At 31.2% G+C, this 16,570-nt stretch overlaps 1 protein-coding gene across 1 annotated transcript; it reads left to right on the top strand.

The window, feature by feature from the left end:
• Nucleotides 1-10,446: 10,446 nt before the first annotated feature.
• LOC104611064 (ras-related protein RABA1f-like) lies at nt 10,447-14,399 on the top strand. The gene is made up of 2 exons (XM_010277979.3): nt 10,447-11,004; nt 13,642-14,399. The coding sequence occupies exons 1-2, from the start codon at nt 10,784-10,786 to the stop codon at nt 14,072-14,074; spliced, it is 654 nt and encodes a 217-aa protein (XP_010276281.1). The 5' UTR covers nt 10,447-10,783; the 3' UTR covers nt 14,075-14,399.
• Nucleotides 14,400-16,570: the final 2,171 nt, after the last annotated feature.

Raw genomic sequence — 16,570 nt, 5'->3', positions numbered from 1 at the left:
TATCCGTCCAAAAACGCCGTTGCAATATATTTTAATCCCCATACTACTTTTGTAATAACTATTCTGACAATAAGGAGAAAAACATTGTTCATCTTCTCCAACCTTACGATAAATGAACAGCAACAGAATAATCCCTTCTACCTTAAATTCTTCCACATTTCTGTAAAGGTCAAATGGCTTAATTCGTTGATTTCCGAGGTTCCGGTCTGCAGACGATCCCGTCGATGAAGAGGTTACAGATACCGAGTGGTTCTTGCTTGTGTTGATGATGCAGTCATTCATCAATGGTAGTGGCCTTCCTGGTAAGGCTTTCTTCGTGTCGTCTCTTGTGTGGCTTGTCGGGGGTGAGAGGCTTGCAAGCTCGTCTTGCGAGTGGGCAAGACCAAAGCCTAAAAGTAAAGGAATGCGTACCGCAAACTTTTTTCTTACGAATCAAAACATGCAGGATATGTCTAAGGTCCAGGTCCCCAGAACAGAGCAAAGAAATTTAGACAAAATCATTCTTTTTCTTTTTAAACAACTCATACAAGCCAAAAGAAATATGTAGAAAGAATTGATTCTCAACATTTTACAGTGACACATCGATCAGATCACTACCTAGAGGGGAAATTTGGTATTTTTGTTCTCAAATTATTCTGACAAAAATCTTCCCTGCCAAACTAAAGCAGTAAAGCCCCCAAGAAAAGAATGATGCTTTGCAGTTACATACAATTTTTCGTGTAAGAAAAAATTGAAAATATTAAAAAAAACATCAAAACCAGAACGAAATTAAAAAAGTAAAAAAAACAAAAAGAAATTTTGAAAAAAAATCTCATACCACTAGTATAATGCTATACAGTAGAGAGCAACAGCAAGGGCGGTTCTTTGTACTCCAGTAATGGCTGCACCCGATCGGATCTCCTCGCAGAAACCTGGAGGAGAGGAGAGATGGGTTAGTGGGATCTCCAGAGAAGGTGAATTCTCTGGCGAAGACGAAATTTCTGGAGGTGCAGCTCCCACCCCTTCATTGCCACTCCTTGTCGCCCCAAGGGCTTCCTTCCCAAAAATCGCTCTCAGCAATAAAACCTTCGAAACTACAAATATGGAAACTGGGTTTTGATCAAAAACTATTTGGGTTACTGATGCTTGAACGATCCCCATATCAATCGCCACCGACCCATTAACCCTTGTAATATTCAATGTGAATGTCTCAGCACCCATGGCTTCTGTCGCTAAAGTAGGTTGCACAGGATTCACAATCGATTCCAACAAACCTAATGGATAGTAAGAATGCAGAACATGGAACTTCAAGACCGCAGCTTCCTTTTTCTCATGGCGGGATTGGAGAACCAACAGCTTAGCTCAAGCAGTGGAGAGAGAAGACCAAGGAGACAGTTTAGACAGAACAAAGGAAAGCGGGAAGAAGAAAGGGGAGGAGAGAAAGGGAAGGGGAAGAAGAGAGATCGGGCCAGAGGGAGAGAGAGGGAGAGATAGAGAGAAATGAGAAGGAATCTGAGGTAGAAGGGATTACTGTGCTGTTTTTCTCTCCATTGTCGGAACAATTATTACAAGGGTAGTATGGGGATTAAAAAACATTTTAAAGGCACTTTTGGACGAAAGACTAACAAAAGGGGGTTTTTGTCTCATGATCATAGTAGAGGGGGGTCTTTGTAATTTAGCCTAATTTTTATAATTTTTATATAGAAAGCAAATGGTTTATTTTTATTATTTTTCATAATTGTTTACATTTTATTATTAATTTTAAATTATCCTACCTTTTTATTATTAATTTTAATTATCTTATTAATATTAATTATATTAAAATAGAATTAAATTGTATTTGATTTTTAGTTTAGGAACTACTAATCTTTATTAATTTCTTAACCTTTAATAGTTGCTAGATAAAAACTTGTTAAATTTTAATATTTTTATTAACTTTAGTCACTATTGTTGTTGTTATTATTATTATTATTATTATATAGACAAACCATAATCATTTTAAAAAATAGGTCAATATAGACCCATTCATTTAATTTGTCTTCTTTGTTTGAGTGATAAAATGGGTTTCACATTTTAAATTTTCATTAAAATTTATAAGTCTTGTGTAGTATAGGCACTATGCATAGTAAAGTTCTAAACTCATAAAAATTATTAATTTTAATAATATTAATTAATTAATTAATTAAAAATGAATTAATACAAAGTTATCTAATAAAATAAAAAGAATAAACAAAACAAAATACAACATTACAACATAGAGTCTATTTGCAATATATCAAACCATGTCTAAATTATAGGGAAAATTCTACATTAGTACCTTGTACTTTGGGTTTAGTGTCAGTTTAGTCCCCAAACTTTAAAGTGTGTCAATCCAGCACCCAAACTTTCAAAATGTGTCAATTTAGTACCTACCATTAAAATTTTTGATAATGTCAAAATTGGACCAAAGCATTAGTGAACAACTCCAAGCCAATGAACTCTCTTTCTTCCTAAAGCTAGAGTTGATGTTAGTGTTGTTGCCTAGTTTGGACTCGATGATAACCGAAATGTAAAACTCCATCAAGAAAGTCCAGTTGATATGAGTAGATGCTGCTCTTAATCATTTGCTCCTGGTGTGGCCAGGAACTGAAGCGTCAAGTCGGTACTTTGTGGTTCCAACGGGCTCGTTCATTGGAAAATTGGTGTAGGAGTCATCTACGAACTTGGAGAGCCATTCTAGCTCTGCTACGTTGTCACTCTACATGGAAAAATATATATAGATGATAATAAATAAATCATTATGAAAAGAATGTAAATTAACAAGAATGAGGAAATGACAAAAATAGTGAGTATAAGAGTTTTGCAGAGGAAGCGTTATATAGGCACATACAAGGATACAGAGGTCGTTAGGGAAAATGGTGGAGAGGTTAGAGCTGTCAGTGGTGATGGAGGGGTGATTCCCAGGGTTACTTTCTGATGGAGGGAGGTGGAGGAGGTCAAAGTCGGAGAAAAGATGTGGAATAAATCAGGGCGGGGAGACCGTAAATGTCCATCTCCGATCCGACTTACAATATACGAACAGAGGAAGGATCTTAAGCCTCCCCCTCCCTACCAATTACTAGGGTTTGATTTTCTTTCTTTCTTTCTTGTCTCAGAGTTTATACGACTTTCTCTGTAAAAACATATCCAAAGGTAGGAGATGGACTACAAGGGTGATGTGGCTTATAGCCTGAACTATGGTGGCATGAATTCATTTGGTTTACTAAAACTAACGAGATTTGATTCTGGTAAGAATGTAAATCCCTCTGTCAGAACTCCATCTGATTATGGCAATAGCGTAAATGTTGCATATTCCTTTGACATTTAAATGGTATTTTCAATTCAAGTACTAAAATAAAGTACTAACTTCCTTCCATCTACTTAGCTTCTAAGAGATTTGAGCATTTAGATGGTTATTAAATAAAATTAGATGACACCCAAAGGGCATTTGCATCCTTTTACATGCCATTTAACAGTTGGTTAACAGTAGGTAATAAATTGACACATTTTGAATGTTCGGGTACTGGATTGACACTTTTTAAAGTTCAGGGACCAAAGTTCAAGGTACTAATATTGAATTTTTGTATTTAAATTTATTATTTTTACTAGTGTTTATTAAGTTTTAAGTGGAACTGAAATGTTTTTAATTTTTACTAAGTTTTGTTAATATTTATTAGTTTTAAGTTGAAGTTTAGTGGACTTTAAATTAATAATTTTTTTAAAATAAAGTTTTTTTTGTTGCTTTATGTTTGATTGTTTAACCTCAACCAACTTATATTATTTGATTTATTAATATTTTACTTTATTATGTTGTATTACTACCCCATTGTCTAGCCCAATCAATCAAAAAATTAAAAATCCTAGGCTAAATTTTGATAGTACATTAGTAGTTTTTAAGGTTGCCTAGCCAAGTCCAACCCACACCTTAAATGTAATAATATTTGTTTGAGCCTACAAGCTTGCCCGTGTTAATTATAAAATTATGACTTTTTTTACAAATTAGAAAAATATTTTTTTTACATTTTCCTCTATATATATTAATATAGAATTTGTTATCTAAATATTATATAATAATATTTACCATATGTGCATATAACTTCCATGTTGAACCTATTATGGGTTGTTTAGCTTGGGTCCTATCTGCTATGACCATCATTGGACTTTGAAAGTTCGATACTCAATTAGATTTCGAATTCGACTATGATAGATTTGGATGTTAGAATTTGCATCTGATTAATAATTCGACTGGATGTGGATTTAACCCCGCCCAATTTGATTATTGTATGCATTTATACTTTAAAATTCAAAATCTAAAATAATAATAATAATAATAATAATAATAATAATAATAATAATATTAATATTAATATTAATATTAATATTAATATTAATAATAATAATAATAATAATAATAATAATAATAATAATAATAATAATAATATGTGGATGTAAATCTAGAATTTCATAATCGGATGTTGATGTGGATGTAGCGGGATTTTATTTGAATTTGATCTATTTACAACCCTACTATTCACATTATGTGTGAGTTTGGTGCATCTTTGAGGTAGACCTAACTTAAAAAAAAATGTTGCTTGAGCATGGAAATTTATAAACCTAATAAGGTTAGGCTAAATTATAAACAATTTGTTTTCTTTTATTATTAGTTTTAATTATTCTATCAATATTAATTTTTAATTTCTTAATTTTATTAATTTTACAACCCTACTACCCGCATTATTTGCTTGTCTTAGGTTGGGCTAAGTTATAATTGGTCATCCTTAAGTAGGAGTCTTATGACATAATTAAATTTTATAATTTTTTTTATGGATGCAAATGTTATATTTTTATTATTTTACATAATTTTTTACTTTTTATTATTAATTTTAATTATCTTATTAATATTAATCATATTAAAATAGAATTAAATTGTATTTAATTTTTTAATTTATGAACTACTAATATTTATTAATTTCTTAACTTTTAATAGCTGTTAGATAAAAATTTGTTAAATTTTAATATTCTTATTAACTTTAGTAATTATTATTATTAGTATTTTATAAATTTATTATATAGATACACCTGAACTGTTTTGAAAATGGGTCAAGATAGACCCGTTAATTTAACTTGTCTTCTTTGCTTGAGTGATAAAATGGGTTCCACATTTTAAATTTTTATTAAAATTTATAAGTATCTTGTGTAGTATAGGCACTATGCATAGTAAAGGTCTCAACTCATAAAAATTATTCATTTTAATAATAATATTAATTAATTAATTAAAAATACATTAACACAAAGTTATCTATTAAAATAAAAAGAATAAACAAAACAAAATACAACATTAGAGCATGGGTTCTATTTGCAATATATCAAACCCATGTTTAAATCATGATATTATTAAAACTATCAATTAATATTTTTATATTTAAATTTATTATTTTTATTAGTGTATTAAGTTTTAAGTGGAACTGAAAAGTTTTTAATTTTTATTAAGTTTTTTTAATATTTATTTGTTTTAAGTTGAAGTTTAGTGGATTTTTAAATTGATAATTTTTTAAAATAATATTTTTATTTTTGTTATTTTATATTTGATTGTTTAGCCTCAACCTACTTATATTTTATATTATTTGATTTATTAATATTTTACTTTATTATGTTGTATTAATATTCCACAAACTCTCTTTATTAAAGGTTTTTTTTTTTAAGTGTAATAATAACATACATTAAAGAGGCCTTGGAAAACCCAAAAGTCTCTCTCAAATTTTGCATCAAGTTCTCATATGCAAAATTTGCATTGCCAATGGAAGCAAATAGATAAAGAGTGCAAATTTTGATCACAACTCACAAATAAGTGGATGTAGTACTTAATCATATACAAAATCTGCATCTACGGTTTTCAAACCATCATTGACCCGTACAGTTGGACTTTTCAGCCTAAAAACCATCAAGGCAACGAGTTACTTTTTACCCCTGAACTAGGGGTGTAAACGGATTAAATTGGAATCGGATCATGCAATATTTGAATTTGAATCCAATTAGAAAATCCGATATCTGAATTCAATTCGATATCCAATGGCTATTAAAAATTAATATCCGAGTTCAAATTCGATTAAATATTCAAATATTTGATTCGATCCGAATTTGATTAATTAATTATTTTAGATAATTAATAAATATATAAAATAAATATTTTATTGATACAATGTATATAAATATATAAATTATTTATATAACTTAATTATTATTTATAAAATATTTTATATATTATATATAAGAATTAAATTATATCGAATTCGAATTTGACTGATTAGATATTCGAATTATCCGAATTCGATTCAATTATATTGAATATCGAATATCGAATTCAAAATCGGATTTTCGAATACCGTTGACACCCCTACCCTGAACTGCTCCTTTGCCAAAAATGTTGGCTTGGTCAACAAGCTGTTGGGCGGTTGAACTGTCAATCTATTCGACCAAGACAACAGTTTTTGTTTTTGTTTTTATTTTTTATTTTTCAAATTAGAATGGGCCATCAATTCAAACTGGATAGTTGAATTGTTGACCTAGAAACCGGTGGCTAAACCGGTTCTTGTGAAGGCCAGTTTTTAAAACATGACTCCAATTTGCATCACACACAATCACAGTGTAAAGTCTCTTTGTAATTGATGAGAATGGAGTTAATTATATCTTTTGGTTACTTTTTTATCTTTTTGAAAATATAAAAAGAAAAAAATTTCAAAAAATTATTAGGGCACCGCTGAAGTGGACTACTTACTTCCATAAATATATGGACTAATGGGACCTGTGCGATGCATGAGCTTTGTTAATTCAAGTTAAAGTAGAATGAATCTCATAACATTCCTACTTGGGCCAAGCTAAATTGAGTCCGCCCCAAGCATTACTTTTGAATCCATGTATTGTCTAAGAATTTTTTTAGTATTTTCAGTTATATTTATTAACTTATTTTTAGGCAGATACTATTAGATACTATTATTTTATTATTTCTAAATTGAACTTAAATAGATTTTATTTTTAACAACAATTTTATTTTTATTAATTATGTTTGAAATGCATGGGCTTTACTAAATAAAATTAAAGTATAAGAAGCTTTAAGACAATTCCATTTAGGAATATTTGGTTTAAGTCCAACCCAATTCTAAATTTTTGATTATGTAGTATAGGCTAAATTTGTATTATTTTTATGGATTTTAAAGTAATAATTATTTTTATGATTAATAAACTTTTAATGTTTATAAATGGAATCTAGATGTTTCTTTATTTTTTTATAATATTTGTTAATTATTAATTTCACTAATATTTTATGCATATTAGTCATTGTTAGATAAATTTGCATTGATTTTAATTGATTTTATAAGTTTATATTAGTAAAATCATTTTTATTATTTTAAGAATAATTTGAATTAATTAAAATTAATTTTAAAATCAATAAGGTTAATTTTAAATGATGAACTAAACAAATTAATTAACTATTAGTTAATGAATAATTAAGTTACCAATTTTTATTATTTTTATATTATAGGAGAATTATATATAGATCCATCCCTTTCCTATCCTTGATTTCAGTTACAAAAATTTCCCTATTCTCACCCATCCCCATTTAAGATCGGGGAAAACCTGCCCCCATTGAGGATAGGGTGGGTTTAGAGACTTTCACTAAGTTTGGGAGTTCTTAAAAATAAGTGCTTATCGAATAGACACTTATTTTGGGTAGAGACCACACTAATAAGCACTTATTTGCATTTGGGAAATATGCCTGAAATAAGTGATTATTTTAAGAATAATTACTTATTTGAGAAGCCCAAAGCTTGGGCTTATTTTTAAGTGTTAATTTCTTTTTTGGCCTATCTTGGCCCACCACAACATTTTAAAAATACCTATACTACCCCAGTTTAAAACAACTGTTTTTTCACAAAACACTCAGAAATGCTTATCAGAATAAGCACTTTTTTAAGCACTTATTTTTCAAATAAACACTAAATATATCATGACGTTGAATCGTGATTGACCACAAGTGTTACTTGAGCCAATGAAATGGGGATGGAAAAAGGGAGAAGGAGAGTGGAGGATGATGTGGTCCGGTGGGATAGGGAAAAGAGTGAATGAGGTGACAAGCTGGGAGTTTAAAGAATGGTATTTTGAGGAGAGAGAATGGATTAAGGAGAAGCTAGAATTGGGTAACCGAGCAAGGAGAGGGCTATTGATGTGGTCAGCCTTGTTTTAATATATAGTATAGATAATATAGATTCATTTTATTTCAAATATGTTCAAACCCCTACCTCTCACCCATGTAAAATAAAAATGTAAAATGAAAAAAAAAATCTTTGTTAGCATCAACAATAAAATCATAAACGCACAGTTTAACCAGCCCATATCATATGAAGACTAATTCTTTAATTGTAGTTATATGACTTATAAATATGTAATACTCTATGGAACTCAAATTAGAATGTAGGGATAGCAATGACGAAGGTTTAGAGATGGTTTTGTAAATTCTAGATCCTACTCGCCTCTCTAAACCTCCCAACCTGTACCCGCCCCAAAACTCGTAGAGGGTTAGATTTTGAGAATCCAAACCCTCCCCACACATGAAAATGCAAAACCCTCCCCGATCCTACCCTCCACACGTTCAAGGGTAGGGGCAGGTTGGTTTTAGAACCCACATTTATTTTATTATTATTTCTTGTTATATAGAAGCAATAGAAAAGTAAAATAACACAAACAAACAACAACATTTCAAATTATTTGATTCTGACATGTAAAAAAAAACATAAACTATCAATTATCCTTTACATAAAATTCAAAATATTATTAAATTCAACATATAATACATAAAGTTTATATGCTTTCCAACAATATGTAGGTTGGGGAGGGTCAGGTTTAGCCTAATACCCTACCCGTACCAGAACGGGTTATAGCATCCCAAAATCCATCCCCACCCCAAAACCTGCCCTTCAAAAAAAAAAAAAAAAACAATTCACCCTGTCAAGGCAGATAGGGGTGGGTACTCACTAAGTATGGTAGAAATTGCCATCCTGATTAGAATGTCGGGTTGACAATAATTGAGCATGTCAAGGAACCATTCAACCTAAAAAAATCTTAATGTGATGGGTGAGGTTCCCTAATAGGTTTTGGTTTATTCTTAAAGTAATTTATCTTTTTGTGGTTGCTTCTTAAAGGAACCTATCTTTTTTTGTTTTTTTTTTTTTAATTTTCTAATTTTAAAATTAAACAAATAACTCAATTGACTAGTTACCTTTTAAGACTTTTAACACTCCTAATTAGGATAGTTCTAACATCTCCATTATTCCATTAAATTGCATAAAATACATTAACTATAATTATATATCCATCTCAATTTAACTATAATTATATATAAGACATATTTGCATTAAACTATAATTATTAGTAAATATTAATTATATTGAAATTGAGATATTCAATGATATATTATTGCGCTAAATAATCTACTTTCATTTAAAATTATAATCAATTTATATTAATTATTAATATATTATAGTATATTATAAAATAGTATATATATATATAGTATACTATACAATACTATTCATAGTATACTATAAAAATATATAATATAGTATATTATACTAGTATATACTATTAATAGTATAGTATTATAATTCTATACTATATAATACTATAATATTATAATAGTATAATATACTATTATATAGTATAACATATTATTATAGTGTTTTACTAATACATATATACCATATTATATTCACATGTATTAACCATAATAACAGTAATACCAATCATATGTATACCATATAATTATATTATATTATATATGATATAATATGTACTTGTAATAATTAACATATGATATTAATATGTAATTAATACTATATGTTAATTATACTGTTATGTGTATTAATCATATGATAAAATTATATTACACTATATTATAGTACATGGTTATAATCATACACAATTTGTAATAATTATGGTTATGATATCATATAGTAAATGGTACAACATAACTATGGTTACACTATGGAATAAATAAATACACTAATATCTATAACATAAAATTATGAACCATATGAATACATGTATATACATTAATATCATATCATAATGTTATGAAACTATTTTTATTATTAATATTCATATTAATAAACAACACGAAGCGATGATTATTTTCCCATTGTGGTAAACCACTTTATGTACTCCAATTGGTTTAAAATACAATGGGTGAGACTATTATTATATCATATTGCAGGAAAAGTCTTATTTGATAACTCTGCAATCTCATAACTAACACCCATTAAGAGCTCCACTTTTAAGAATTAAGTGTCGCTTCCGGACTAAGTCCACGCACACAAATATGAAGTCCGATAACTTATCGGATCTAAAATCCCTGGATTCCTTGGCGCTGATAAAAGGTTCCTCCTCCAAAACTAGAGAACGGAGGGAGGGACCTTTTGATCTCTCGTGCTCTCTCTCTCTCTCTCTCTCTCTCACTTACTCACTCTCTCTTGCTCTCTCTCTCGCTCTCTCGCTCTCTCGCTCTCTCGCTCTCTCGCTCTGTTGTTCTATAGAAAACTTATTTGAGAAGCTTTAATAAGCAATCACTATTTCATTCTTCGGAAATCTCTCTCTCCGAAATGGTGAAATTTTGACGTTCGTAGCGAAGAAGATAGACATTTGTTAGAACTAATATTAAAAAGCGCAAATTTTGATCTACGAAGGCTCACTTTTTTTCTCTCTTCTCTTTCTCGGAGAAACAACCAAACAGAAAATGGCGGCATACAGAGCCGACGACGATTACGATTATCTGTTCAAGGTTGTTTTGATAGGCGATTCAGGTGTCGGGAAATCTAATCTGCTCTCCAGATTTACCCGGGACGAGTTCAGCCTTGAATCTAAATCCACGATCGGTGTCGAATTCGCTACGCGAAGCATCCACGTTGATGATAAGGTCGTTAAGGCACAGATTTGGGATACTGCCGGCCAAGAAAGGTTTGATCCCTTCTCCTTTTCTCTGTATTTCATATCCAATCTTTTTTTTTTTTCATTTTATTCAAATTTGAGATTCCACATTTGCCGGCAAAGATCGTCGATTCGATCACCATTGCAACTACTGTTTGTTTTTTTTGGTATTCCTTATAGTTTTTGTTGGTCAACCAGTTTCCTGCATTGATTAGACATGAAAAATGCATTGGGCTTCTAATTATATTATATAGTTTAACGATTGTTCTCTTAGATGTTATCGATCAAAGAAAAAAGTTCTCTTAGATCCGCTCGTTATAACGGGTAAAAGTGATTTGTTTACATGCATTGGATTGATTTCTTCATGCAATAATCTTTCTTTCCTGGTATTGTTGCTAGATTTATGCATTTTCCTGCCAATAAAAAATTACGTGTAATTTTCCCAAAAGGTTTATAAGATGCTTTTTTTGGTAAGATTTAATGAATTTCTCTTAAATTTTGTCAAGGATTGTAGAATGTAGTGACTAGATGTCTAATATTGTGTTAAGGATCGTGGCTATAGGATGATATTGAAATTGTACAGAAGATGTTCACTCTATTACTTCCTACTAATGTTAGCATTTGCTTAGTCTTTTAACAATGACATTGAATTTGCTTGTATTATAAATTTGGTGAAACTAATAGTTTTTTATTATACACTGTTAGCCTTATCCAAAAGGTGCAGCTTATGCCCCTAAAAATATTCATATTGCCTATTAAAGGTTTAAATGATGACCTTGCAGATTAGAATGATTTAAATCTAATATGTACTAAATCAAAATAGTGTCAGAGACTGTTAGCTTGATGATTTCCATATATCAACATGGAATGGGGAAGAATCTTACCTTGTTTTTTCTTTTCCTTTATTTTTCTTTTTTGGGTGGGGTCGGATGCACTGGGATGGGAGTAACGTCCGAATACTTCATATAAATATTAACAATGGATGTGGTGGTGAAATAATTGCATATAAGAGTTTCTGTTTCTTCACTTTTTGTCTTGTCTCTTTAAAAGTGATTGAACAATGTAAAGGAAAATATACTAACTATTAATGCAAAGGGTAAAGGGGTATTGTTGCTTACTGTCTTGTCTCTTAAAAATGCTTCAGTAGATCTGTGGAATAGCATTCTAGCAGACTGTAAATTGTATATATATATATATATATATATATATATATAAATTAGTTTGTAAATTGTAAGAGCTCTAGTTAATACTGATAAATTCTACTATTTTAGTATTTTTTTATCTTTATATTGGTTATGGGTCTTGCATTGGCCTAAACACTTCCAGACTGTGTCATTAGCTTGTTTATTGGTAAAATCTATTGATAAATAACATATTATATATGTGGTTGTCCACGAGGAAATATTTTCTTTTAATTAAAAAATGGGAAATGTTACATTTTAGTGAATGTTTCATTTGATGTTTGGGTGTAGATTGTTTTCCTTCTTCATTTGACTATGTGTTGCTGGGGTTTCTACCATGGCTTTGTGTTTGGTTACACAGGAGACCTCAAACCATGAGCCTTGTTGTTCAATTGCTACCACTTTTAGTATTTGTTCTTTGAGGTTCTAATAAACATCACTTCTTGTGTTGAAGGCTAATTTAAATCTCCTTTACCAAAAGCATGCATACCAACTTTGCACATGTTTGATTTGAAGCTAAACTCATTTTTAATACATTGAGAGATTACTTAAAGAAAAGAAAACATTTTCATAAAAAAAAAGGATGAACTCCATATATTTTTTAGCCCCTCCTGCAATTGAGAGACAGAGAGAGAGAGAGAGAGAGATCATATGCAGAAGCTTTCGTACTTTGTTTTATTTTTCTTTTTTTATTTTGATTTTGACATTTCAGTATAAAGAGCCTCTCTACTTCATGTGGCAAATTGTTTATACAAATTAATTATCGATTTTGATATGTTTTGCCTGCATATCAGAGCAAATATTGTCTTAATTTTGCATTTAATTATTATCATACTTGATAATTGATAAAGGTTTCCAAGAAATTTGAAGATCTATTATCACAATGATATTTTGCCATCAAACCTTGCTGTGGATCTGCCTCTACTTTGTGCGCTTCATTTGGACCAATCTTCTCTATGATATTGCAAATTTCATTATTGGAGTAGTTGTAGAAATGTAGCTTTTTCCAGCTCTTTAGTTCCATTGAAATCATCACTCAGGCTGAATGTATTTGCATACTTCTTAAGTAAATTGTTTACTTTGACGCAAGTTTACCTAATAGTTAATCAAGATTTTGTTTTTCTATTCTCTAATTGCTTTAATAATAGAAAGCTGATATATGCACTTTAGACCTGATAATTTTGAAAATGTTATAATGTTGAAAACAAGGTTAAGAAGATCTTTAAATAATGATGAGGGGAGACTATTTCTGCCTTTTGAAGTTATCAAGCATTGTTTAGGCATATGTCTTTATGTTTCATGGGGGTATTGATAGTTTCAAAGCTAGGTATTGATAGTTTTTGTATGACAAGGACAGCAAAAAAGGCCACTTATTCTTCAATTCCAACCATCTCAACAAAATGTTGGTCTAATTCTCAGTTAAAATTCCAAACGAACTGAATTTTAGTAGTTTCAGAATGATTCTTACTCCAATTTCTTTCTGAAGATACCGTGCAATCACAAGTGCGTACTATCGAGGAGCTGTTGGTGCATTGCTTGTCTATGATGTCACCCGTCATGTTACTTTTGAGAACGTGGAGAGATGGTTGAAGGAGCTGCGGGATCACACAGACTCTAATATTGTGATCATGCTTGTGGGGAATAAGGCTGACCTTCGTCACCTGCGAGCTGTTTCTACAGAAGATGCAAAGGCATTTGCTGAGAGAGAGAACAACTTTTTCATGGAGACATCTGCCCTGGAGTCTATTAATGTGGAGAGTGCCTTCACAGAAGTGCTCACCCAGATCTACCGTGTCGTTAGCAGGAAGGCTCTGGACATCGGGGATGATCCTGCTGCCTTGCCCAAAGGACAGATGATCAGTGTGGGTGGTAGGGATGATGTATCAGCTGTGAAGAAAGTCGGATGCTGCTCAAACTAATCTGAAGAGGAGGATGTAGCAGTACTGATCGAAAGATGTTCCCTGTTCTTTTAATTGGAAATCCAAATTCTGTGGTGTCAGACCTGTTTGTATTTGTCGGGAAACTGGTTTGACACCAATAGGAGAAGGCTCTCTCTCGGCAAACTGGTATGTATTCATGGATTGGGATATTTTAAAGTTAGTCCATTGTTAACCAAAAGGTTTTGGATTTAAGAGGAATGTCATCAATGGCTGTTAAATCTCTTTGCATCTGATGTCCGACTCCATCACTCCATGCTGTTTTCACCTAGTTTGAAAATTTTCCTCCCTCGTTGTATTACTTTAATTCTTTTAACTACCATAGGGTTCTGTTGTATTCGGCTCCTTCGAGTTATAAGATGTATTCAGATAATTATTCTCTTTTGCATCTGATTTAATTATTAATTCTTTCCCGAAATAAAATTTTCTAACAATGCAACTAGACATCTTTTTTGTTTTTCTCCATTCAACCCTGGTGATGAACTTAAGGAATTGATCTCAAATTTCATCTACAACTAGCCAGAAACCTTATCAACGGACCCAGTTGGAACCTTTGAACCTACTCAAACTTGGGTATCTCTGGATATTGTGTGTCATGTTCTGGTATTTTATGGTGCCAAGCGTGTGCGGCAAAAAAAAAAAAAAAAAAAAAAGGCTGGAAGATATTAATCAAAGGAAAGGTGGAGATTTCCCATGGAGTCTTGCGATCATCCTTGAAGACACAAGATGTATCCCTTTTAGGCTCAGTTTGGAAAGAGTGAAAATACAAATATGTTTAGTTCAAAAACCTTCTAAGGCTCAGTTTGGAAAGAGTGAAAATACAAATATGTTTAGTTCAAAAACCTTCTAAGGCTCAGTTTGGGAAGAGTGTAAATACAAATATGTTTAAACCTTGTATTTGCATTCTTCGCAAGAGAGATATCTGTGCTTCTCAATGTCACAAAGCCTGGGCTGCTCAAGAGAGATTATCTGTGCTGCTCAATGCCATGTTCTGGTATTGAACACTTGTTTCTTACATTGATTTAAAATTTTGTCTGATTACTCCAACTCGTTAAATTTCTCTCCTGGTTTTCCTATTTAACTTGATTGATATCCATAATTTTTGTTCTTAAAATTAGAAAGACAGGAAAATTTCTTGAAGGATGAAAGAACACGCCCCTTTGGAGATATTTGTTAGTTCTTCCTGTTGAAACTTGGAAGTTAAATTTCCTACCAGGATTAAGCGGATAATGAAATGCTTTTTCTGCAAAATCTTATCATATCCCTTTCATCCAGTTTAGTTTTGCATCCATACCTAATTATGATATAGGTATAATTACTATAATATTATGTATAATATCATAACTAATAATATGGTATAATATCATATAATCCAACAGTAATTATATGGTATTATATTATATTATAATATGATATATGATATAGTTACATAAATATACTAATTATATGGTAATACCAATAATTTTAGTTTCTTAATGGAAATAATAGAATGGCATAAAATATTTTTAGATGCTTATATTGGTGTTGTCCATTCTTCTAGATAAAATGAGTTAGTTTAATTAAAAAACCAAAACTAATCTATTGTTCCAAGTCAAATAATAAGTTCAACCAAAATGCTTCAAAACTTTTTTTTTTTTTGAAAAGGTAAGGTAAAAAAATTAATAAAATAAAAAAAGCATACGTATACATGGAGAAAGTAGTTCTCAACTTAAACAACCATCAAAAGAAAAACAAAAAAGATAGAGGCCCACCAACCCAAAAGGGATCCCTCCAGAACCTAGCCTCAAACAAACAGGCAAAACTAGGGCCCTGTTTGGTTCATGGGAATAGGGGTTTGGAATCAGAAGTGGAATGGACTATTCTGATTCCAACTGTTTGGTTGGGCGGAATCGGAATCCTATTCCCATTCCTGCTGGAATGACATTCCCCCTTTTGAGGGGATAGCCATTCCCTCCTCTTCCTTGGGAATGAAATCCCATTCCTACTGATTCTAATTCCCATTCCCATTCCTATTTGAACCAAACTGACTATATATAGGAATAGACCATTCCAATTCCGATTTAAGAGGATTTCAATACTGATTCTGATTCCAATTCCAATTCCAAACCAAACGGATCCTAGGTGCTACCACTCTCAACCTCAGCCAAAGCGACAAGAATTAGAATCAAATAAACAAGTATTGGGCCTCCTCTTCCTTCCTCTTCTACCCCTTCCTTGTGTGCTACAAGACCCCATGAAAGAAGGGGGGATGCATTTGACATTTCTTATTTTAATGACTTGTCTCCTTTTTGCAGTTAAAATGCCCTTATGAACATTAATTTTTCAACGGTAAAAATGAAATAAGTCTTTAAAATAAGAAATGTCAAATGCACCTTTTGCAGTTAGCTAGGGAGATACCCTAAGCTATCAATGGAGCAACTAGAGAGCATACTGCCTGTGTTTGACTCTCCCTCCACATGATGCTCTGATTTCTATGTT

The sequence above is a fragment of the Nelumbo nucifera genome, chromosome 4 (genome assembly GCF_055504915.1).
Source record: "Nelumbo nucifera cultivar China Antique chromosome 4, China Antique-T2T, whole genome shotgun sequence".
NCBI classification, from domain to species: domain Eukaryota; kingdom Viridiplantae; phylum Streptophyta; class Magnoliopsida; order Proteales; family Nelumbonaceae; genus Nelumbo; species Nelumbo nucifera.
Note: the sequence above shows the minus strand (reverse complement) of the source record. Positions and strands in the feature narration are given on the sequence as shown.

What these genes read in the sequence shown, in the direction of transcription:
- LOC104611064 (XM_010277979.3), top strand. Translation starts at nt 10,784, where the DNA reads ATGGCGGCATACAGAGCCGACGACGATTACGATTATCTGTTCAAGGTT. An exon ending in GATACTGCCGGCCAAGAAAG is followed by an intron (nt 11,005 to 13,641) that starts GTTTGATCCCTT and finishes TTCTTTCTGAAG; the next exon opens with ATACCGTGCAATCACAAGTG.